Raw genomic sequence first — 26,640 nt, 5'->3', positions numbered from 1 at the left:
GAAATGTTCTTCCCTAGACACTCATGTGGCTCATCCCCTCACCTCCGTGACTCTTCTTCTAAATATCACCTTCTCACTGAGGCTACTCCACCCTGCACTGTACCACCCCATTGTACCTGACACTCCCTGTCCTCCTGCCATGGTGTTGATTTCTCTTTTTTTCCTTAGTTCTTGCCACCATCGAACATTATATTTACATATTTATTTATTTTGTTCATTGGTTATCTGCCTTATTAAAATATAAACTTCATAAAGGAAAGACTTTTTCTTTTTTTTTTTCACCAAAGAATCCAGACTGTCCCAAATAATGCCTGGTACACTATGAATGTATAATAAACACAATAAAAATAAAGACTGAATGAATGAATGAATGAATGAATATTAGGACTATGTCCAGGCAACATGGATGGACCTGGAGATCGTCATTCTAAGTGAAGTAAGCCAGAAAGAGAAAGAAAGATACCATACAATATCACTTATACGTGGAATATAAAAAAATGAGACAGATGAACTTATCTACAGAACAGAAGCAGACTCACAGACATAGAGAACAAACTTATGGTTACTGGGGGGTAAAGGGGGTGGGAAGGGATAAATTGGGAATTTGAAAATTTGCACCTCTTGGGGAGTGATGTAAATGTTAGCTATCTTGATTGTGGTGGTTTCATGGGTGTACACATCTATCAAAATTCATCAAATTGTACACCTGAAATATGTGTAGTTTACTGTACAGGAACCATACACAGTAAATGTGCTCAAAAAAAAGACTATGTCCAGGCAACATTATATAACCTTCTTTGGCCACATATATGCTCCAGATACAGGGCATTTACGTACATTTTGTCCGCATATTGCCCTATTTGATATCTCTCAAACTTAGGGTTTGGTGGAATAGCTGAGCAGATAATCATGGTTTGATCTAGGCACGGCAACACAAACAAGAGAGTTAAAGCTGAAAGTTTGACTCAAGTCCCCACATTCCTATAAGTAACTGAAAGTGCATCAGAGAATTTTAATGACTATATTTGACTTGTTTTAGTCACAGAGTAATCAAACATGCGCACTAAAAATTGCACATAATTAAACTCTTGATGACCTTCTTTAAAATTAAATAAATTTATTAGAGGCCAAGCAGGTTAAAGTAATTGGACTTCTTTGTGGAACACTCAATGTGCAAAATTATATTCAATGCAACTAGAGGAAATCGTATTTTTATACCTATAAATGTTGATACCATAAAATGATGTGTGGTCTGATAACTAGCATCAGACAGTTTTGCATTCTCCCTCCTGCCAGTTTCATCCAACAAAATAGGATCCATGTGAAATGGTGCATACAGCAGGTTCCTGTGGTAATTAGCTGCAAGTTGGTACAGCCTGGTCGGCAGTATTTAAAGTGGCTTTTTACATTGTGTTAGAATGAACAGTAACATAATGATGATCATTTAATATAAACTTTTAAAAGTTCAAACAGATCATGGACACAAAAATAAAAGAGAATTTCATGATTAGCAGCTGTCCCCCTGCCAGCCTTGCGGCCAGCCTCACGCCAGACCCACAGTAAAACTCAGGTTCCCTGTAGACCTCACTTTCAGACTTTACTGAGTAGACGAATACATACTGTGCCTTCTAGACTTAGGCTGCAGAGAAAAGTGGCGAAACCTTATGACCTATCGACACAGAATTTCTACAAATCACCCAAAGCTAAAGCTAAGACCTATTATGAGGAATTGCAGTCATCTCTATTTATGAAAAACTTAACCTGCTATTTCTAGGAGAATTAGATTATAAGTAAGCTCCTTTCGGGTATGATCTATGATGTGTTTAAATGGTCTCTTTCCCAGTGCCAAGCACATGGCACATGGTTAATCATTCTTTTTTTGGCCGACTGATTGAAGTCTTTAAAGTGATATTCTTAACATACTGTTTGCCTGTAGAGACAGGATCAATAATGGTGAGCTGTCAATCTCTTTGCCTTTGTTATTTATGGTATTTAGGGTCAACTGCAGGGTTCCTCCTCAAAGGTTCTTGATTCAGAGACAAGCCTTGGATAAAGTCTCTTCAAGAATTGGCCACATCTGTAGAATTCCCTGCATGCTATGATTTGGTAGAAGTCCATTCTACTCGCATACACCATACAGAGTAAAATGTATGCAATTTAGATTTTAATGGTGCAGCTAATACTTGGTTTGTATCAGTCTCCATGAAATTGGACAAGTCTCCAGTTTAAGATAATGGTTCTGAACCAGGCATGATTTCACCCCTTAGAGGACAGCTGGCAACGTCTGGAGACATTTTTAGTGGTTACCACTGGAGTGGGGAGTGTGACTGGCCAGGGATGCCGCTGAACACCCTACAATGAATGGAACAGCCTCTCTAACAAAGAATTATCCAGTTCAAAATATCAACTGTTCTAAGGCTGAAGAACTCTGGTTAAAACATTAATTTACTGAAAAATGTACATGGTAGGATTTTTCTTTTAATAAAGTTTTCTTCTTTAAAGTGCTGTCAATTTGCTACAGCTCAGTAAATTCATTTAAAATTACCCCCTGCCTAAAACCTCTGCCTTTCTCCAAAACCAGATGAACTTGTTCTATTTTGTACACTTTACATGGATAACCCACAGACACCACAATTTGCGGAGTACTGGGCTCCTCACTTTCCTGCCTGAAACATCATCTCTCCTGTATCAACAGGATGCAGGATCTATCCAGAAACTTGAGACGTCCTTGGTAATTCCCTCTCCTCTATCTCTCACATCCAGTCAACCATCAGGTCTTGCTAATAGTAGCACCACCTCTAAAACAGTTTTCAAATCTCTTCCTCTCTCTCCATCCTAATTCTTTTCTCTCAGGTAGAACCTTCATCATCTCTCTCCAAAACTCCTGAAAGTTTCCAAGTTTATCTCCTCACCTCCCGTTTTCTCTCAAGTTTTCCACACACTCCCACTCCGACATGCTAGCAGTTACAAGAACAACTTATATCCAAATGCAAATAAGACCATATTATGTTGGCCATTTCCTACCACCTTCAAATGGTAAGTCCAAGATCCTTTTCATGGCTTATGGGGCACGCTATGACACGGACCCTGACCATCCCTCCAAACCCAATCCCACCAGACTTTGCCTTACTCTAGCTCCACACATCATGCTGTTTCCTATATGTTTGTGCATGTTATCGTTTCTGCCTGGAGTAACCCTCCATCGACCTACTCACTCTGACGTTTTCATAGATAACTACTATTTAACCTTTTAAGATTTTACTTCTATATCATCTCCTCCTCAAAGCCAGAAGGTGCTTTTTGGTTGTTTTTGTTTGTTTGTTTGTTTGTTTTGGTTTTGGTTAAATACTGAACTATCTGCCAATACTGTCAGGATTACCCAATGGTAATAACTGGCTAGAACTGTGATGGGGCACTTCCTCTCTAGATTGGTACTTGGTCATCTCCATTCACTTATATAATCTCTTGGACCCACTGTAGTCAAATTTATCACTCCTACTTCAAGACGAGCCCTTATAAAACCAAATCTACTACAACATTGTGCTCCTTTGGCTTTCTAGAGGTAGAAATTTAGAGACTGTCTAGAATCCTCAAATTTTCCAGTGTCACATTTTACTAGATTTCTGAACATGTACTGACTACTGCATATGTAGTGATGAGTTCAGAATGAACAATTTGAGTTGAGATGCAGGTGCTGGGTGATAAGCTCAGGATGATGCTAGGTCAAATCTTGTACATACCAGCCTTGCACAGATTTAAATTCACGGTCCATCAAAAACATAATTGCAACCTATGTAGACTTTAACTCCAGGATGTAAAGTCTCATGCTTTGCTTCATATTCAAAGTTACATTCCTAAGTTATGCTATATTTGCATAGTCGCTGGTGATAACAGGCACATCTATGAATAGAAACATGACTTCTCCTGAGAAGTGCTTAAGTGACATGGAAGGGCTATAATACAATTTACGTTTCAAAGTAAAATCAGCAGTGATAAAATGACCAACTAATGATTCTGTATCTATGAGAGAAAAGAGAGCAAACCAAGGAGGGAAGGCCTATGGCTCAATATGATACACTTATAACTTCATTAAAACTGGCCAAAGCCAATGGCTAAACTTAGAAGGGTGTGGTTCAGGCACCACAACTGCCAAGACTCTCTCACTGAATTTCCCGTATCTGAGGCTCAGGAATTAACATTTCAGTTAAAGTTTGGGCATCTTACATGAACCTCCCAGTAATCACATGTAGATCATCAAGTGTTATTTGATTCCCATATGAATCAATGTCTTCTTTCTTTAAGTACGTAATCAAGAACAAGACAAACTTATGGTTACCAAAGGGAAAAAGATAGGGGAGGGATAAATTAGGAGTCTGGGATTAACAGATACAAACTACTGTATATACAATAGATAAATAAGAGTTGTATAGCACAGGGAACTGTATTTGATATCTTATAATAATTTGTAATGGAAAAGAATCTAGAAAAGAATATTTATATATGAATCACTTTGCTGTATACCTGAAACTAACAGAACATTGTAAATCAACTATAATTTTAAAAATTTACAAATTTAAAAAAGAACAAGACAACTTCAAAATCCATTATAGGAAACCAATTCTGAGACTTAACTTGGTTTGCATTTCATTAGGTATACCTGTGGAGCTGGGAAATATTAGCAACACTCCAACTGTGCTTAAGGCTGGTACCAGCAGTCTCTAGACCGACATTTAGTAAGTTAGAGGAATGTTCCTTCTCAAGCAAGTTGGGCTTAAATTGAATTATACAGCATAGCTGTTAGGCTTCTCCACTAATGGTTAAAACAATAACTGGTAATTGGGTTTGGTGAGTTCCACAAAGTGTAAATGATGCCAGAATATGACCGAGAACAGAATTTGAAGACAAACACTGTATTCCTTTGAGATGAATCACTTATTCCTCAGCCAACAGAAGAAGGATCCTTACTCTATTTACATTTCCTGCTTTTATAAATGAAGACTTGGTTGTAATAAGAAATTTGAAGACATCCATCTGGGGGTTTAATGAAAAGGCTGTTCAGTAATAAAATACAGCAATAATGCTGTATTTTTGTGAAAAGGTAAAGTCTTACTTTTGCCTCTGCTGTATTTATCAATTCTCTTTTTTACCTTCATTAGGAAAGGTAGATAGAACAGGTGGTGTCACATCAGTTTTGCAGATGTAAGGACACAAAAAAATCCAATGACTTGTGAGTAATCAGCTAGCACATGAGTGAGATCCAGCCACCTCCGGAATTATATTTAATGAGGGACTTTTATTTTCTCTTGAAAATAAATAGAGAGCAGAGGAAACGACTTCATCTGAACTGAAAGCTTAAATCTACATGCAGGCAAAATTGTAAGAAAGGAAGGAGACTGTTAACCTGCCCTAAGGAAAAAAAAATTACATTAATAGTGAATAATTAATAGCTAATAATAATTAGCAGTTATTGGGTTTTCAAAAGAGATCTGTCACCAGTGGCAGATACTTTCACATACTCTTTCTTCAGATCAGCCATGTGAAAAGTGTCATCTCTGTCTTACAGGCGATGAAAGAGTCCCCAGATTGTAAATGATCATATTATGGCTGAACTATCCTTCAACTCCTTAGACGCTCTAAGAACTTGAAACTTAATGACTTATTTGAAATACTGAAAATATCAACTGACAATAATGTATAAGTTTTCTAATTTCCATTAAAAGTAGCAATAAAAAGACAGAAAAAGACTTCTAAAATTGTTATCAGATGCCGGATCTTAGATAAGTGGTTTAAGGGTACAAAAAGAAAACCTCAATATACAAAAAAATAATACTACCACACTAAAACAGAGACAAAGTACAATATACTTCACTTTGTAGTGACTAGTCATAGTAGGTATCGGTAATTCTTAGCATATCACCAGACTTCAGAATTGACGGACATCAAGAATCCTATTGCACGATAAAATAAAATAAAATAAAATAATCTTTTCAGCTGCACCTTTAAGAACCTGCCCCATCTGGCTGCCAACCAGCTCCTCTTGTCCACCTCTCCATGCCCTGGTCCCTCTGCTTTTTTCAGACACTCCTACATGATAGGTCGTGGACTTTCTTGTCTGGATACCTTCACACAGGTTCTTCTGAGGATGACTGACTCTTCCTTGCCCTCAGTCTCTGCTTAAATGTCACCCTTCAGAGAGTCCAACCCTAACTGTTAAAAGTAGCCCCTCTTATTCTTTTACACAGCATCTTGTTTCCATTTCCTTTTTCCCCTTTAACACTTGTCACAGTATTTAATTATGAAGCAGTGTTATATTTTGAAGTATAAATCTGTGGGGTTTTTTTGTATTCCCCCCTGCCCCTACTTCCTTCAGTTTACACCCAGGGAGCAAAAAAAGAATATAGCTCAAAGCCTTTGGCTGTAAGGCAGAAGGAGATGGTTGCATTTTTTCTCCCCATTATTCAAAGACTAGATAAGATTGGGGCCGAGGGAAGGAAGAAAAGGATGAGAAGCTTCACTGACTGTCTAGGCAGAAGTAGAGGAGAAAAGTACCCAAAGTGGGAGGGGAAAAAGGAACTTACATTGTCAGCACCAGCAGTACGGTGGACAATACTCAGTACATGCTGTCCTGAGAGTGGAAAACCATTGTGCTCATGGCCTGTGGGCATCTGATCCCCTTCCATTGCCCTGGAAATTTATGAGCCCTCTGAATTTAGAATGATGGTCCTCAAAGACATCAGGTCTTATTCCCTGGAACCTGTAAATGTTGCCTTATAAAGAAAAAGGACCTTTGCCAACGTCCTTGAGATGAGATAAGGAGATGATCCTGCATCACCTAAATGTCCTAAGTGCAATCAGAAGTGTCCCTGTAAGAGAGAAGCAGAGGGAGATGAGAGATTTGAGGGCACAATCAGGAGTGGCCGACAGACACAGGAAGCTGCAAGAAGCAAGAAGAGGATTCATTCCTAGAGCCTCTGTAGGGAGCACAGCCTTGCTGACACACTGGTTTGGGGTCATCCAAACTAATTTCTGACTTCTGGCCTCTAGCACTGTGAGAGAATAAATTTCTATTGTTTAAGGCATCAAGTAGGCAGGAATTTGTTACAGCAGTCACAAGAAACTAATACACACATGGAGTAAAAATCTCATGACTCTGACCAGCGTGGAACTGAAGTGAATCCCTGAGGGAACTTCCTTCATGCCGGGATAGGTGGTGGCAATGCCAGTTACATGTACATTTATATGTGGACAGGTATACCTCAGAGATACTGAAGGTTTGGTCCCAGACCACCACAATGAAGCAAACATCACAATACAGTGAGTCACACATATTTTTTGGTTTCCTAGTGTATATAAAAGTTATGTCTACACTACACTGTAATCTATTAAGTGTGTAATAGAATTATGTCTAAAAAGCAATGTGTATACCTTAATTAAAAAATACTTTATTGCTAAAAAATGCTAACCATCATCTGATAATGCAGAGGTGCCAAAAACCTTCAATTAAAAAAAAAAACCCTCAATATCTACAAAGCACAATAAAGCAAAACACAATATAATGAGGTATGCCTGTTTATTTATTATCATCCTCATTAATTTCTTACTCTTTACCAGGAAGAAAGTTCCAGGAAGGTTACAACTCCTCTTTTGCTCACCATCTTAGCCTAGCAGCTGTCACATAATAAGTGCTTTATACATAGCTGTTGAATGAATGAAAAACACAGCTAAAATAATAGCACAAAATGAGAAAAACACAAGCAACAAATGGTTAAAATAACCATGAAGAAGACTGCACCAGAAGATAACTGGGTAGTCAAATACCCATTACTAGCAATTACTAGAGATTTAGGTCAGTCTGACCCCATGCGTGGGAACATTTTCCAGCATCTAGGGACTTGTACTTTAACACTTGCTAATGTGAGTGTGTTCTGGCACTGACACATTTTCAGCGGATTTTATCAGTACAGCCTCAGCTCAAGTTGGTGCAGTAACGTCTGAGGGCTAACGTACCGGTGCCCATTACTGTAGACTGAAATCAGAGGGCGGGAATGCAGCAGTTCTAGCCTGTGAGCTATTGTTAACTGTTCAATTGGGACAGCGCAGTATTCCCTTGTTCTGCTTTTTGACTGAGAAGACCTCAGATCATGAGCCGATTCTGAATGAAGAGGTCTAGAACATACCTGTTCGGTGTTGTAAAATACCCTGGATTATGCTGCCTTGTTTGCGCCTTGCCTAAGGTGACTGGGATAAAACAACATAATTGTGCTTCTCTTGGTGCCTCACAATGGTGAGTGGGATGTCACGTGATGTTGTTCAAAGAACAAAAAATTTTCGTCACTTAACTGAAGTTCCAGCTTGCACTCCTATTTAATTATAACCCAAACTGTCTCCCACTCAGCTACCCAGAAAGGTAGAGAATCTGGTAAGGACTCATAGGTGGAGAGAGGATTTGAGAATAGCTTTCCTTGAGGCCTCTCAGCCTAGAAGTTAGTTGACGATGCTCATACAAGGCCTGCGAGGGACCCGCAGGCTGAGGCCCTGCCCTGCCTTCCCCGCCTTTCTGCCTGCACAGCTCCCCTCTGACAGCCGCGTGGACCCCGGGAGAGGCGGTGGCTAAGGGCTGTAACAGGCAGCGCGCACCACGCTCTGGCCCTGTGGTTTCTAGGCCTGACACGAGGTGGAGGGATATGTTAGGCAGGAATGGCACCATCAAACAACACTCACCCCCTCAGTACCCTGAGCCATTTGAATTCAAGTCAATGCCTCTGTTTTCAAAATGTTACTGTCTTTAGGAAAGGTTCTTAACTTTTTAAAGGTCAAAGACCTTTATAAAAAAACTGAAGGAAACAACAGACCCTCTCCCAACCAAAAACGCACTTATGTAAACCCATAAATGCTAAGAAACATCGGTCTTTTCTACACCATATAGGAAAATACTGATATTTTAAGGGCTAAGATACCTGTATACCCTTAAATTAGAATGAGTAAGGCCAGACTGCCCCAGTTAGGCTCTTTCATTCAGTAGCTGTATAACCTTAGGCAAGTTACTCCAACTCTCTCTTCCTCAGTTTCCTCATTTGTGAAATGAGAGTGATCATAAGAGCACCTACTACAAAATATCATTATGATGGTGCCTGGAGTTAAACAAATACATACGAAGCTTTGACTATGTGTAGGGACTGTTCTAAGACTGAAGAGAAGGCCATGATCAAAAATTACTGCTGTCAATGGGGCATGCATTTCAATGTAGAGCTTAAATTTTCATAGACATCTGATAGTGTATTTCATTGTAATTTAAAAAATCTATTTATATTTTCTCTTTGTTCAGGTAACAAATAAGATGTAATACAGATTTCCCATCTGGGATGCTGTAGCTTCACAGAGCTCAAATCCAGAGAGTTCTAATTTTTGTTTCATCCTCATTCCACACCTGACAGCCTCTCTGCATAAATAATTTTGGCTGTGAGTACTCACCCTTAATTTGGCATGGGTATTTATAAAATGGGAAAAAAGCCAGATTCCAGGAAAACAATTTATTCTGTTTCATCCCTAAACTTTTACTCATTCATCTGTTATGCTTAAAAATCAATTAGCACTGTGCATACACTGTATCAACAGCTTTATTCAGGATTACCTACAGAGCTGGGTGAATTTAACCGCAATTTTCCCACCAATGATGCTCTAAAACAATGCTTGGATTTCAGAAGCTAATGAAGGTCTCTTTTCACTGTGACATATTTTTAAAGTTCTTGTGCTTGGATTTTATCTTTCTGCCCTCTGCCTTCCTGTTCCTCTCCTGTCCTCTCTCCCATCAGTACCAGAGAGCATATTTCAGGTGAATTCTTTTGGATTTTCTCCCTTTTATAAAATTATTAGGAAATAATTATTGAGTCACAGGAAGTTGCAGGGAAAGAAATGTACAAGAAGTCCTCTGCACACTTTACCCAGCTTCTCCCAATATTAATATCTTGTAAAACTATTGTATAATATTAAAACCAGGGCACTGACATGGGCACAATCTATGGAGCTTATTTGGATTTCCCTGGGATTGACTTTTTAAAGAACCAATTATTATATTTAGCAAGCACCAGTTAGGATCACAATAAAGGTTGAAATTCAGTTCATGTGTGTGTATTTGGGTGTAGGTCTGTGTGTACATTTGTATTAGAAACATCATAGGTGGACTGCTAACCCTCTTCAGCCTTCTTCAGTAACCACACTTTCCTATCAAAGGTGCGGAAGATCAAATTATCACAGGATAATTCTCAACAGATATTTTGCCTCATTTAAATCTTCATCAGTCTTTTAAATTAGCTACTGCTCCCTATATTCATTTCTCTGTGTGTGTGTGTGTGAGTGTGTGAAAGAGAGAGAGAGAGAAAGAGGAGAGAGAGAACAAACTGTGGCCCTATCCATTTCATGAGACTTTTCTGAGGAACAAATGGGAGAATCTCATGTAAATATTTTTTATAAACTATAAAATAGTAAATAAATAAAAGTATTACGTTGTAGATATCTAATCCTTCTGTTCAAGAAAAAATGTCTCATCAGTAGAGTACAGAGAGTAGGCAGAGCCTACTTTTTTGTATAAGGAGTGTGTGTGTGTGTAGGGGTATTTAAGAGCCTCAGAAAAATCCCATCTGAAAACACAGAGTCACAGAGTTAGAATGGACTGTGGGGCAAATTGGTCTCTGATTAAAACTTCAAGTGATGGGCACATACTGACTTATGATTCAGTCTTTCCCTATGTATTTAAAGGCTCTTTCTTACCATAAACTGTAATCTGCCTCCTCTGTGGCCTTTACCCACTGGTCTTGGTTCTGGCATCTGGTACCTCACAATGGAGGACAACTAAAGGCAGCCATCATTCCCCTGAGTCATTCTCTGTCCTAAACAAGGCAAGTTCTTCTTCCTATACAAGGCTGCTTGTTTCTGGACGAGCTTATTGTTCTTTGCCAGGATGGAGCCAGGATCATATCAGAGTACAGTGGGGTGTGAGCTGAACATCACACTCAAGAGCTGGACCAGTCTCTTCCTCCTTTGGTGTCTGTACACGATATTTGGATATTTGTATTAATGGCTCCTACAACCACATTAACATTTTTTGTGTGTTTTTCTTTCTTTTCCCCAACCTGCTTCATACTCCTCTTGAAATCCTCCAGGTTTTTTCCTTTCAGATTTTGATATTTAGCCATTCCTTCCTGATTTTGCACCTTGGTAGCTACTTTTCTGGGTGAATGAGCAGGACTTCATGTAGATTCTTATTGAATTAGGCTATTGTACCATTCTATGGAGTTTTTTTTTTTTAATATCCAGACTCTCTCATTAAATGTATTTACTATCCCTGCTGGCTCCACATTGGCTGCAACCTTTATAAACAGTGTTTAGTTCTGTCTCAAAATTGCTGATAAAACACTTAAAGATACAGATAAACAGATAAAAGGTGAAAAGGAGATCATTCGAAAGCTATAAATTCTAACTGTTACATTTTGACCTTGTGTTAATGTTAAATTTTAATTGAGCATTCAGCTCTTAAGTTTTTACTGACAGTTGACATTAGAAGTAGCCATGTGCAAAATGCCTCTGCATTTTCTATAAAATTGTATGAGGTGATTCAATGTCTCATTTGTAAAAATCCCACGGGAAATTTCTCCTGGAGCTCAGGGATAGAGAAAAAAACACTCTCCCAATGACAGCTGAGCTGGTATGGGCTTCCTTCTGTTTGGGTTTCTAAGATGCTAATGGAAAAAAAAAAATCACTTGCTCAACTGCTGTATCTCTTCTTGATTTCTAGTTATTGATTTTCTCCCTTTACATCCCACTTTATTGCCTAATATACCATGTTAACAATTCTGTATTACCATATTTTACTTTTTACCAGGCATCATGACATATCCTTCCTAAAAACAGGCAGGGAATAAAAACAAACATATATAATTAAGACATCCTTTCAGGTGACTTTTCAGATGTTTAAAGGTCCATGCAATAATTTTTTTTATTTTTTAAGTAGAAGAGTAAGAAATCTTCCCCAGAGTACTTATACTGAAGTAGTTAAGGTTTGTTTCAGCCCTCCAAATCACTTCCTTCCAAAATGTGCTTTAGAATGGCATGTTCTGAAAATCTTCCATATTAATTTCCCCAAATGTTACTTTATTTTAAAGTGTGAATTTGATCATTTGCTAACATTTTTTTTTCTTTTTGGCCCTTCCATTACAGTGTAATTTTTTTTTTTTTTTCCATTAAGTGCTGTGCCATCTCCCTGGAGTCAGTCATACTGAAAAGAGTCTTGGATTTGGCAGTCAAACCCCAGCATTCTTACCTTGGATTAACTACTTTCTGTGACTACTGGAAACCCACTGGGTCATAAAGTTTCTCATTTACAGAAGGAAAGCTACTTTTGATGAATACTTCATAACTATTAGGCACTGTTAAATGTATATGACTTACTTTTAAATACTTTAAAATAGGTAATTTACAATGGATCGTTTGACTGTACAGGTGTTGATATTTTAAACTTCAGGAGCTTAAACCAGTCTAGGTGGTCCAGCAAAAATTGTATCAGAAAGGCAACACTCTAGAGGTTGGTCATTACAAAAGCATTTGTTATACCCATTTCAATGAACAATGCTTTGTTTACTAGCAACAATATGTCAGAAATGGATTCTCACTGGCAAAATTAGCAAGTCATTAACTAGCATGACAGATGGAACTTAACTGACAAAATTAAAGGTTTTAAATCTTTAGGAAACTAAAGATTTTGGAGACATTCCCCACCTTTGCATGAACAGGTTATAAAAATCTTAAGGAGACCCCATAGCCTGCACGAAAGGATTAGTGGCCTAAGTTTGATCACTAAACCTTATTTCCAACTGTCAGTTTAGTAGAATTTCTGGTTTTCTAATGCTGAATATAAAGATAACAAAGTCCTGGCTCTGGAATGCTGTTTTATCTGCCTCAAGTAAACCTTTTTTTCAAGGTACTGACTGTCAACAGCTGAATGGACAGAGAACCAGGATGTCATCAAACTTCTGAAAGAGGGTTATGAGTCTGTTAATACCTCTATGCTAATAATGTTTGCTAAAATATGCCTATATGTGTAGCAGAATTTGCTTTAAGACTTACTTTTAACATAACTAGCATTAGAAATATCACAGGAGGACTGCTAACCCTCTTCATCCTTCTTCAGTAACCATATTTACCTATCAAAGGTATGTAAGATCAAATTATCACAGGACAATTGTCAACAAATATTTTGCCTCATTTTAATCTTCATCAGAACACTTCAAATTAGCTACTACTCCCTGGACTCAGATTAGGAAATTCAGGTTTAGAGGATATTAAATCCATAATCATAATGATATTTAGGGCCTAATATGTCTGTTCAATACCCTCTGCAGCTTCCCAGGTAAAGTGACATGGTCATTGTAAGGAATGGATGAGTAATTATGAAATGCCAACAGCTATGTTCCTTGCAAATGTTGGGTTGATAAACATAGGCTCTTGAGCCCCCTGACAGATAGCTTAAAGTCAACTACGTATTAAACTGATTTCATACATATTTATCATTGCTTTATATGACAATTACTATTACTATATTTTTAGGTTTTTTTCTCTTTTCATGTTTTAAAATCTATACTCTCATTTGATCTACCCAATATACTCAGAGACACTGTAAATTCATACACTGAGGCACAGGTTACTTTGTGACATAATTGCATGGCCTGCTCCAGAGCCCACTCCTATAAAATCTGACTACAAAATTATCAGTTGAAATATGCTTTGAAAAAGTCATAGTTATCTAAAGCTCATCTCAAAGCATTGTTGCACAGAAAAAAATCGATGAAATGATAGTTTTAGCATGGGAATGCCGAAGGTATATAAAATATTCATGGATTGATGATTTTGATGTACGTCAGAGATCAGCAAAGTTGAATGAATAATTTTGGGTTCTATAAAATCACCAGTCAGGCAAAAGATAAGAAAGAAACAAACAAAATGCAAGATACAAATACAGAAGGATTTACTCCATAGTTACCAACAAAAAATCATATTTCAAATGCATTTATTTTGGCTATTGCCTTCATAGTAGAAATTAATATGGCCACAAAAAGCCCAAATCTAGCTTATTTTTTTAAATCTTAAGCTAAGAAAAAAGATCCTAGATGAAAATTAAAGTAAGCTCAATATGTTCCTATTTATACTTCTGAAATTTATGCTTTTAGATGATTTATTTTTGATGTAAGTAGAAGTTATGGGCAAAACTTATTCATTTCATACGAAGCCATTTCATTAGCAACTCACTGTATGTGGAGGTAATGGCATGCAAAGAATATGAAGTTATGAAGAAATGTATGTTAAAATGTTATTTTAACTTCATGTGAAAACTGAAATATATATGATGAATAGATAATATAACCAAACTTTCTTCTGGAGAGAGGCTAATATATTTTTATTATACTATAGCTCTATATCTGGCTTAAAGAAATATCTGAGCATTAGCCTTTTCCCTGTGTGTTATTATTATAACACATATTAAAATTATCCTTCCTCTCTAATGAAAATAAAAAATATATACAGTGAGGAGTTTTAGTTTTTTTTTAATGTACATATTTGCTTATAGTCAGTTTGAATAAAAGTGACTTAAAATTACATTCTTCTAAACATTAATTCAATTAGAGTATTACATGGGGGAAATTCTACTAGTTGGGATAATATTTTGGGATGATCTTCCCACTAGGTCACACTTATCCCTGAACAGGCCAAGTGAGAGATCAAAAGTATAAGTTACTGCTTTTGTAGGCTTAATATCCATCAACGCTTAGGAAGCCATTTGGACACAAAATTAAGATTTGTTTTAGGATTTCAACACTGACTTTGGTGAGGGCAGCGGGGGAAGATAAAAGAATGTGCTTAGAGAGAAAAACCTCTGGTTATGTTATGAACATACCACTCCGTTCACTGACAGCAGCTGGTCTCCTCTCTTGAGGCCTCCATGTCTTTCAGCCACCCCTCCAGGAATGATGCGAGAGATATAAATGGGGGAATTTTGCTCCTTTCCTCCCATCACGTTAAAACCAAGGCCTTCATCCGTCTTTGGCAGTTCGACTACCCGGGGGTGGGAGTGGCCTTCACTAGCTGCAAAAGCTGCAACTGTGGCCTGAAAGAAAAGATAGTCATTTGGTAATAAAATGAGGGAAACGAAGCTAATCATACGACTTGCAGTGGGAAGATCAGGCCACTCCTCCTATTTTATAGCACTCTCCTGTGAAAGAAAGAACTCGAAAGGGGCGTGGGGGGCCTTTCCTCACTTAGATGTCCTCCATGGTTCCTTTCTTTGGTAAAGCGCAGCCCAACTATTTCTACCTTTCCAGAACTTAGCCATCAGGATAAAAATTTCCCTTCCTCATAAGGATCTTTCCATATACATATATTACATATATTACCTAACATACAGTACAGATGCCATTATCACTGTATATATATATTATAAATGTTGACCAGGAGCACATGAAGTGCTGAGATTGTGGCTCCCACTTCTCTGTATGACACACAGTCTATCCCAATGCCTGCACATTAATGTTCATACCTATTTATGCAATCCACTGAGGAGCACTTCTACGCATACATACTCACGTATACATCTATAATTTTGCTAGTACCAAACCACTGGCTTAGCAAATTTAGTACTTTTTTTTAATGGAAAATGCCTAAAAGAAAAAAGCTAAAATAATGATTCAAACAGATTATAATTATTTCACATCAATATTCCATATTATTATGAGAGGTCCTCTTATCTGTCACAGATTTTTTCTTCTACATTTTTACACTAAGATTTCAATGACTACAGCAATGTAGGCAAAATGAGCAGTCTGTAGTTTTATACCTAGGTGTACAAAATATCATTTAATATGGACACATTACTGTAAAATTGATATCTATTAATATTTTAAAAATAAGTTGAAGGAAACAACTTACCATTAGTGTTCACCCCCTCCCTCCCCACGGAAATAAGAGCATTTAGATAGTTTCTATTAAGAAAAGATTCTCTGCCTGCCCCTTATTTTCCACCTCCAGCAACCTGCCTTCACCACAGCTGATTAGATGCCTACTATAAAGCGATTTACTCAACACTGAAAATATCGATTCCCAACGACTGTACATTCTTTTCCACACACAGCATTATCGCATCAATTTAGCATTATGCTACTGTCTGCATTTAGTGAAAGGTAGTGAATGATATGGAAATAATGGCTTGTCTTTAGCTACATGCATTTGCTCATGCACCTTGTTGTCATGCATAGATTCTAATGGCTGACATGGATGCAATGCAGACAGCCCAGAAACAACCAGAAAATATTGTGCTATTGCAACATTATGCTGCTATCCTGCTGTTCTACATGAATAAGAAATGAGAATGGTAAAACACTACGTAATTCACTTTCCCCTTAATTAAACCATGTAGGGATCATTTTTCGGTGTGTGTTCCACTTCAGTATAAGCAAAGCATGATGTAATGATAATAATACCCTTTTTGGCCTGGGTTAAAAAAAAAAAAAGACAAAAAACCCCCCCAAAACTCACAAATCTAAAATGTTCAGTTACAGAATGAAAACTAAAAAAAATCAGGAGAGAAACCAAACACAAAGGGATGTAACACAAAAGAATTAAATGGAAAATTCTGATTATTTTCACCAGTTTTTATTTCTTATACATCATTAGAAAGAGAAAAGCTTTTAAAAAGCATACATATGTCTATAATAACATTTCTGTATTTGTAAAATAAGATTTGCATCAGTGATTTCAGTTTAATGCAATTATTTCCTAATGGCCTATTTTCCAGATAATTTCATGATCCTATTGCTGTAACAGTTTCATTCGTAGCGTCTCTGCAATCTCTGGATTTGAGTTTTTCAAGAGCAGATGTGGTCACTACCACAACAGGTCACAGGCTTTCCTTTTAGTTAACACCATATTCTTTTAAAAAGGTAACAACAAAAATCCTGCATCAGTGGGTGTCAGCTGAGTTCTCCTCATATCTAATCTTTAGACTTGTGCAAATAAACTTTTCTGCATTGAACAGGGAACAGGGTCTTCTGGATCAGAGGAATGTGTCAGAAAACCAAGAAACATTGCATACAGTGAAGCAGTAGATTTGCTTGTGCCAAATGAACATTTAGTGAGTTTAATGACATCATTCTCCTTTCTTAAGCTACAGAAGCAGCAGACACGTTCAGTTTTCCATTAGGATTTTTACCTGGGAAGTAGTACTGGTTCTAGACTCTGGGCTGCCACTGATGTCTAAATTCTCTTAGTGTACACACGAGAACACCTGAAACACACACGCGCACAGTCAATTACTAGGTCGCTGGGCTTGAGTACATTTTTAAAGTTACTCAAGTCTTACCTTTGCTGTGGCCCTGGCACGGAATTCGGGACAGCCATTAACAGTTATCGTTTCATGCATATATTGATACACCTAAAATGTTCACATAAAAGAAAAGAATGTGTAAGAACATTAAGAATATCGGTTTTTTCATTGCAGAACAGGACAACAAATTTTCACTGCAAGACAGACGTTCCCTATCACAAAGTGAAATAGGTCTCAATTATCCTGATGATTTGGAACAAAAATCCCGCCTAATTTTTTGTGGTGAGGAGAGAAAGGAGGGTGGGACAGAGAAGAGATAGCAATCACTTTTATTACCTATAAAAGTCTCTAATTTGGTTATCTGTTTATCAAGTAGTAAAACTATTTTGCATTTGGTTTTATAAAAACCACTGTTGGTTAAAAAAAATACCATTATTTATAGTTCTCTCTCTTAAATATGAATAAAATGATGTATATAGCTATCTCCTGAATCTAGGTAACACTTTAAAAAGTTTACTAGATTAATACTCCACAAAGCTGGGATAACAATATCTCTTCCTTGCATGTTGGAAAGTATGTGTGTTGGAATGTGGTATTGATACACATTCATGATTAGTATCTATAGAGATGTAGGAGCAAAAAGACAAAGTAAGAGATTCTTAGAATTAGTAACAGAACAACATATCAACTATGGGTTCATGTTAACATTTAGATAAAATAGAAAGAAAAGGGGTAAAATCTGGACCCACAATGATGTTACAGGAAGCACACAGGTTTCGTGGACTAATGGACCTACGTTTGAGCCTTATAATATAATACAGCTGGAAAACTATGAGGTCTCGGTTGAATAACTTCACCACTTTGCTCTTTTTTTTTTCACCCATCTGAAAAATGGGTAAAGAGTATTTATTTACTATGTTTTTTTTTTTAATTTGACTTTCAAAACACATCCCCTAACAGGCACTCCTTAGACAGCAAATATTATTACTAATTATGATTTTAGACACAACTATAGAAATTGTTGAAACATAATAGAAAAACATTTTTCCTCTAAACTACCAGGGACGGAATTACAATCAGTGGTAAAATAATTTTAAATAAACTGAAGTATAGAGAATGACTCTTAAAGGACAGTTTAAAGAAGATATTTTGAAAAAATAACAAGATTAAATACGGTGTATTATACGCTCATTTTTCAAATTTAAATAAACAAGTTGTACACATCTACTGCATAAGGCACAGAGGTAAAAGTCCATTTGGTATTATGCTGGAGTATTTTTCAGGAGTGGCCCACTAGCTATTTCAGTAAAAGATGAAATAGGAAAGTTTCAGTTGAAGATTTTTTTTCCTTTCTATTAAATCTTATTTTACATGCTTAAGTCAAAAGTTATTAAAGTGAATTCAAAATTTTATTAATTCATCCATTCAACAACCATTCACTGAGTGGCTGGGGCTAATTTCACAACATTTTTTAATTGGGTAATTTCTCAAATACATTTGGGTTGAATCTCCACTAATGCTGATCCTTCTTTCCCAGGTGACATATTTAGAAGGGAAGGGACAAAGCGGTCTTGGCTAGAAGGGTAGAAGGACTACTCAGAACCTACGTCCTATCCTTACACCTCCACTAAATAACTGGGGTGTTCAATTTCCATAGGAAATCTGAATAGGGAAGAGAACACGTCTCCAGGAGAGCATTCTGTGGAACTGAGATCTGTTAATACAAATTCTTCAGGTTACCAAAATAACTGCTAAAGATGTTCCCATGTTATTTCCTTGAAAGCACATCACTTTGTTTTGTAGAGATAGCCCTTCCACAAATAAACGCTACTTATTTGCCTTACAGTCCATTTATTTAAGAGAAGGATTTTCTGTAGCCTATTTCTCTTGTTAATAAACTCTCTCAACTCTGACCCCTTTGCTCCATCCTAGCTCACTATCTGTTGCTCGAAGCCCTGCCATTAGTGTCTTAATCGGGTCTCTCCACCACCAAACACTATAGACTTTTGTTATCATTAAGTACCTACCTGACCATGGTGCTACTGTGCTTGTGGCTTTCTGCTCCCCTAACAGTGAAGATTGCAAAGTCAAATACTTAGAAAAGTCAAGCTATTGAAAATAATGGAGAACCCACCCTTCTCTTTAGTCATATTTTCCTACTTCCTTTCCTCCTCCCTGACCATTCCCCAAACATATCACACCCTCTGAGTTGCCCAGGCCTTCACACATGCTTTATGTTCTGTTTGGAATGCCCTATCCCTGGGAAAACTCCTATTTATCCAAATTTAACCCAAACATTAAAGGCTTGATTCAAATATCATTGTCCCCGTTAAAAATTCTCTGCCTATCCCAAGCAGAGTAAATCTCTCCCTCCTCAGTTCCTGGCCAACTAAGTTTGTCTGAGGTGACTGTGGTCATCTTTTCCAGGGGACGTGACATTTTGTTTGCATCCAAGGATGTTTATAAGAAAAATCACTTAGCAAATAATTGGGGGGTTGTCATCAACTGATTAAAACAAAAGCTATTTTTATTAACCAAAGAGGTGAAAGACCTGTACACTGAAAAAATAGTAAGACACTGATGAAAGAAATTGGCGAAGACACAATTAAATGAGAAGATATTCCATGCTCATGGATTGGAGAAATTAATATTGTTAGAATGACCATACCCACCTAGAACAATCTACAGATTCAATGCAATCCTTATCAAAATTCCAATGGCATTTTCACAGAAATAGAACATGATCTTAAAAATTTATATGGAACCACAAAAGACCCTGAATAGACAAAACAAACCTGAAAAAGGAGAACAAAGTTGGAGGCATCACACTCCCTGTTTTCAAAGCTATAGTAATCAAAACCATATGGTACTGGCATAAAAACAGACACATAAGTCAATGGGCCAGAATAGAGAGCCCAAAGTAAATCCATACATACATGATAAATTAATTTATGACAAAGGAGGCAAGAATACACATTGGGGAAAGGAAAATCTCTTCAATATGGTGTTGAGAAAACTGGACAGCCACATGCAAAAGAATAAAACTAAACTATTACTTTAGACCAGGCATAGAAATTAATTCAAAATGGATTAAACACTTGAATGTTTGACCTGAAACCATAAAACTCCTCGAAGAAAACACAGGTGGTAAGTGTCTTGATATCTTATCTTGATATCTAAAAGTAAAGGCAACAAAAAATAAACAAATGGGATGCCATCAAACTAAAAGCTTCTGCACAGCAAAGGAAATCATCAATAATACGAAAATGCAACCTACTGACTGGGAGAAAATATTTGCAAATCACATATCTGATAAAAGGTTAATATCCAAAATATATGAAGAACTCATACAACTCAACAGCAAAACTAAAAACAAAACAATCCAATTAAAAAATTGGCAGAGGATCTGAATAGACATTTTTCCAAAGAAAACATATAGATGGCCAAAAGGCACATGCAAAGATGATCAACATCACTAATCAACAGGGAAATGCAAATCACAATTACAATGACATATCACCTCACACCTGTTAGGGTGGCTATTACCAAAAAGACAATAACAAGTGTTAGAGAGGATGTAGAAAAAAGGTAACCCTCATGCACGGCTGGTGGGACTGTAAATTAGTGCAGTCACTATGGAAAACAATACAAAGTTTCCTCAAAAAATTAAAAATAGAATTACCATATGATGCAGTAATTCCATTTCTGGGTATTTATCCAAAGGAAATGAAAACACTAATTCAAAAAGATACACTCATGCCCATGTTCACTGCAGCATTATATACAATAGTCAAGATATGGAAACAACTTAAGTGGACATCAGTGAATGAATGGATAAAGATGTGGTATATACATACAACGGAATACTAGTCAGCCAAAAAAGACTAAAATATTGCCATGTGCAACAACACAGATGGACCTTGAAGGCATTATGCTCAGTAACATAAGTCAGACAGAAAGATAAATATCACATGATCTCATTTATATGTGAAATCTGAAAAAAAAACAAAACAAACAAAACCAAGTTCATAGATACATAACACAGATTGATGGTTGCCAGAGAGGGGAGTTGGGGGTGGGCAAAAAGGTACAAACCTCAGTTATAAAATAAGTCATATGATATAATGGATGGCATGGTGATGGTAGTGAATAATACTATATTGTATATTTGAAAGTTGCTAAGAAAGTAGATTACAAAAGTCCTCATCATAAAGAAAAAAAAAATTGTAACTGTTCATGGTGATGGATATTAACTGGACTTACTGTGGTGATTATTTCACAATGTATACAAATATTGAATCATTATGTTGTACATCTGAAACTAACATGTCAAATATACTTCAATAAAAAGGAAATATAAAGAGGAAAACTGAAGCACAAAAACAAAACCTAATTCTGCAAGTGCATGAGATAAAGTAAATACAAATTAAGAATAATTATCCTTAATACCACAATTTGAATTGTAAATTTTATAAGCGGGCTATGCAAGAAGTATTACTGTATATAGACAATTGCACAGGCTCTGGAGATGACTTGGAAAGAAATCCTAGGTGACTTATTAATTGTATGATCTTGGTTAGTTACTTCATTTCTCTTGAGCTCAATCTTCACATTTGAAAAATGTGATTAAAGCAGTTATCTCACTTCTAGGTCTTTTATGAAGATTCAATGAGATTAAGAACAGTTTGTAGCATGTACTAAGTGTATAAAAATTACCTCCTCCTCCTACTACTAGTATTATTTACTATTTCCCGAAGTATTTGACCCTGGAATCTTTGGGGAAGACTCTCCCAGGACTAGCAGTCTGTGAACACTTTTAGAAAGAATTGATCAAAGACTGTAGTTCTCAACCAGGGGTGATTTTGTACCCCTGATCCAAGACATTTGGCAATGTCTGGAGACTTTCTGGGTTGTCACAAGTCAGAAGAGGGATGGTGCTACTGGCATGTAGAGGCCTGGGATACTGCTAAACATCCTACAATGCTCAGGGTAGCCCTCCACAATAATGAATTATCTGCCAAACTGTCAGTGCTATTGAGATTGTGGAACCCTGAACTCACAGATCAAGCCAAATGTTCACTTCTCGTGTGTAATAATTAGTGAGCTGTAAAACAACACCTGTATAGAACTGAGTGACAGGTCTTGTAAATGCTCAATGAATAATTTTTGGTGTCAGTTATCATGATTCTGGTGTGTATTTAATGAGGGCTTACTATATAGGCCAAGCGTAATGCTAATAAGCACTTTATATTTATGAGTTCACTCAATTCTCACAACTTTGATTCAGGCATTCTTATACACAAGAAAACAGCCATGGAGATGGTAACATGCTCATAATTGCACAGCTAGTTAGTGGCCAGTTTGGTACAGAGATTCATATCTAATTGCCTCCAAAATCTTTCCTCTTTTAACCGCATCAGGTTTTCTTATATTGAGACAACATCAGATGACGACTATTTTGGCAGGATGTGTTGAAACAGATGTGCCGATGGGCAGATGTCACAAGTATTTATATTTAGAATAAAGGTTTCTGGGTTTTACATGGTGTTTACCATTATACAAGCGGTGGCTACAAATGTACAATTCTGAAACCAACAAATGCGTCGCTCCAAGTGAAAGTAAAATAGCATTTGAATCCTCTTTTATGACTATAACATACTAAGATTAAGTGAAGTAAGACCACTATTATTGCCAGTCTTTTTTCCTATAAAGTCCAATAGATTCTGATTAGTTGGTTTTCAAAAGTGGGCTAAAAAGCTCATGGTCTCGTATAGGGTCAACTCAAAGCTTGGAGATATCGATTCTATTTCCATTAGCTGTGCCATCGTATGAACATTTCTTACCCCTTTATTTCCTAAGGGACAAAACCTACCCCTGCCTATCTAACTTTTCAAGGACAATTGTAAAAGTATAAAATTTTGAAGAAGGTTGTTATGGGAAAGCTGAAGTATTTTACCAGATACTCTAGATACCCTGAGAAATTTCCTAAAGGGAAAAAGAAAATGATTGTACAAGTTTCTGCAAGGGACAATGCCTGGGGTTTATAGTCTTCTGAACCTTTTGGGTCCCCAAATGTCGGGCAAACTTCAGCTACAGCATTTCTAAACACATTCTATTGGGTACAATGGGTTTAATTCCTAGTGAAAGTCAAATAATTTATAAAAATTTTTGTACAGAGTTTTAGCTTACATTTTATCATCAGTAATTTTCTAACCTTGAATAAATCCCACAAACCCAATAGCATTATGAATATTTAGAACTTGAATATTCCAAGCTATGGAAAATTTACAAATATAGATCATTTCAATAAAGGCAATGGAAATGTAGTGAGTTGGCTCAAAAAGACTAGTCACTCATTCATTCAGCTAATATTAATTTTGAAGCTATTTAGTCAGTATGTTAGGCACCTGGGCCAAAATATGGGGGGGAAATGGTTGTTCTAAAACTTTGATTTACATTAATGTTCACTATAGAAAGGCTATTTTAAAATATTTTGAATAAATAATTTAAATTTTACTTTTCTTTATATTAAGAGCAGATAGACTACTTTTTCTGAATGGAAATTTTGTCACTCAGAAAATAACAAGTGCAAAAGTACTAAAAGCTTCTCTTGCTTACAAAGTTTACAACAGATAGAGTTCAGACAAACAGCTAAAATCCTAGGGCAAGAGGATATTTGCCCTGGGCTTTCATTTATCACAGACTATAGATAATATCACAATATAAACTTACCTTGAACCATTCTTCTTGTTCTTGAAAACCATGATTGCTACAGAGAGGCAGGAAAAAGATGACAAATCTGTATCATGAATTTCCTGTCCTTAGTCCCTTTTCTCTGTGACTTTAAAGGACCTACTCTCTATACATTCTATTTCTCAAATATGTAAAACCCTATCTTCAAAAGTCAGCCAAAGAAGATTAAGTATTGGCTTCATGAGCCATAACTCATTATTCTTATACTTTTACTGTAACAGCTGTTATATTTCTATTACTACTACTATATGCATGCTTAAGATTTGGATAGAATGATGCCTTTAGAATTTGGTTGCTTGGCCAGTGGTGTGGAAACAACTGAGTTCAAAGCTAGATTCTGACTGTTCTGTCTTCTGCTTTTGCACATAGTTTTACTTACTTTTGTATTTTGATGTTATTTTTAAACTGCTGTGTTAGGCAGACACTGGGTAGGCTCACCTTAACCAACCCCCATTTTCAGCTCCTTCCTCCCAGCAATGCCTGGCCACCTGACCCAGTTCTGTCCAGTGAGAATTCAACAAGAAGTGGATGAGAGGCTCCTGGGAAAGTGTTGCTGTCTTGCTACAAGTCCTGTCCTTTTCCCTCCTCTATTTCCTGTTCCGAGTGTGGATATTATCAACTGTAGCAGCAACCTTTCACTGCAAGAGAAAGGCCAAGGGAACACATAGACATCAGCTCTGATCACATGGAGCTCCTGAATCCCCGAAAGCAGCTGCCTATCTCTCAACTTACTGTAATGAAGAAAAATAGTCTTATTTGTTTAAGCCACTGAAGTTGGATTTTCTGCTACTTACAGCCAAAATAATACCTCATTGCCATATTATTCAAGCAAATGTTATACAGAAGTATACTATCTCTAGAGTTTGTTTCCTTCTAGCCTCTTCCGATTCCAAAAATTATATTATAATTTGTTCATTAGAAATCAGAGTAAATTTGTTAATATGAAGGTATAGAAACTAAGAGAGGATAGACTAAAGTCGTTATTTGTTTTTTTTTTTTAAAGAGAGATACAGAACCTAACTCTTAGTTAGGGCACTACTAGGAACATGAAAAGACAAGCTGACTGAGAGAAAATGTTTGCAAACCATATAGCTGATAATTGCCCCATATCCATAATATATAAAGTGCCCTCAAAAGTCAATAACAAGATAAATTAATTAAATTCAAATTAAAAATTAAAAATTAGATGAAGTATTTGACCAGGCATATAATCAGGGAAGATATATGGGTAACAAATATGAAAAGATAATCAACATCGTAAGTCACTAAGAAATTCAAATTAAAAACCATAAGAACATGTATACATTTATTAGAATGTCTAGATTTTTTTAACATACTGACAATAGCTAGTATGATCAAGAATGTTGAACAACTAGAACTCATATATATTGCTGGTGGGAATGGAAAATGGCATATCTACTTGAGAAAAAATAATAGTTTTCTACAAATATAAACCTACACTGAGTCACTTATCTATATTTAGCTATGTCTCCAAAATAAATAAAAATGTATATTCATATAAAAAGGGGATGCAAACACACTTTATTCATAATTGCCACAAACTGGAAACAATTCAATAGCCCTCAGCTGTGAATGAATACTCAAATGGAAGCAGATCCAAACCATGGAATACTACTAGGCAATAAAAAGGAACAAACTACTCACACATGCAACAATGTAGACGAACCTGAAATGCATGTTGCTAAGTGAAAAAAAGCCAGACTCTGTGATGATTTCATTTATGTGAAACCCAGGATAAGGCAAAATTATAAGGACATAAAACAGATCAAAGGTTGCCAGAAGCTGGGGGTGGGGATGAATTGACTACCAGGCATAAGAAAATCTGAAGGAGTGTTGGAACTGTTCTATACATCTTTATTATAGTTATGGTTAACATGTTTGTGTGGGATTATTAAAACTCTTAAAACTGTACATTGAGAAGGGAAAATATTGCTCCATAGTAATTACATTTCAATAAACCTGACTTTTAAAACAGCAGAGGGTATTCTGGGTATTTTTTAAGAGATAAAAATATTTGGAAACTAAAACGTGATTTTGGAAACTAAAGACTTTGCAACATAAAGACCTACATATATTTAAGAAAAGTATTTAAAATAATAAAAAGATGACATTAGCCCCCATTCCTCAAAGTTTATATATGTGGAAAGCAAGATATGTATTTTAATGGATGGTAACATCTTTCAAACATAAGATGCTCCAGTTTCTCATTATGGATAGGCTAGCCTCTAAAATGTCAATAGAATTATACTCAGGTTAAATAAACTCCTCTATATCAGTGACTGGAAAAAAGAAATCTTTCAATAACATTGTGAAAAAGAAAACGACTTTAGACCAAGTTACCTCAAGAGGAAAAAAAGTAGAAAGACATATGATCAGAATTATTAGAGCAAATGAATGAGAAACAAAGTCCAAATGGGAAAATTGCACAGTCCAAATCCTACCACATTATAATGTTCTTAAAGCTTGTTAAATGTATGGTTTTCATTAAAAAGCAAGCAAGA

The 26,640-nt window shown here is 36.5% G+C and overlaps 1 protein-coding gene across 17 annotated transcripts in view; it reads right to left on the bottom strand.

The window, feature by feature from the left end:
* LIN7A (lin-7 homolog A, crumbs cell polarity complex component) overlaps window positions 1–26,640 on the bottom strand; it is a 208,475-nt gene that overhangs the window by 23,622 nt on the left and 158,213 nt on the right. For all 17 annotated transcript variants that reach the window (XM_074375343.1, XM_074375336.1, XM_074375335.1 and 14 more), the window contains 2 exons: window positions 17,402–17,473; window positions 14,945–15,154 (listed from right to left, as the gene is read on the bottom strand). In XM_074375343.1, the coding sequence (XP_074231444.1) occupies window positions 14,945–15,154; window positions 17,402–17,473 (282 nt within the window). The remainder of the gene's footprint in view (window positions 1–14,944; window positions 15,155–17,401; window positions 17,474–26,640) is intronic.

This window comes from Camelus bactrianus, chromosome 12 (assembly GCF_048773025.1).
Source record: "Camelus bactrianus isolate YW-2024 breed Bactrian camel chromosome 12, ASM4877302v1, whole genome shotgun sequence".
In the NCBI taxonomy this organism is placed as follows: Eukaryota; Metazoa; Chordata; class Mammalia; order Artiodactyla; family Camelidae; genus Camelus; species Camelus bactrianus.
Note: the sequence above shows the minus strand (reverse complement) of the source record. Positions and strands in the feature narration are given on the sequence as shown.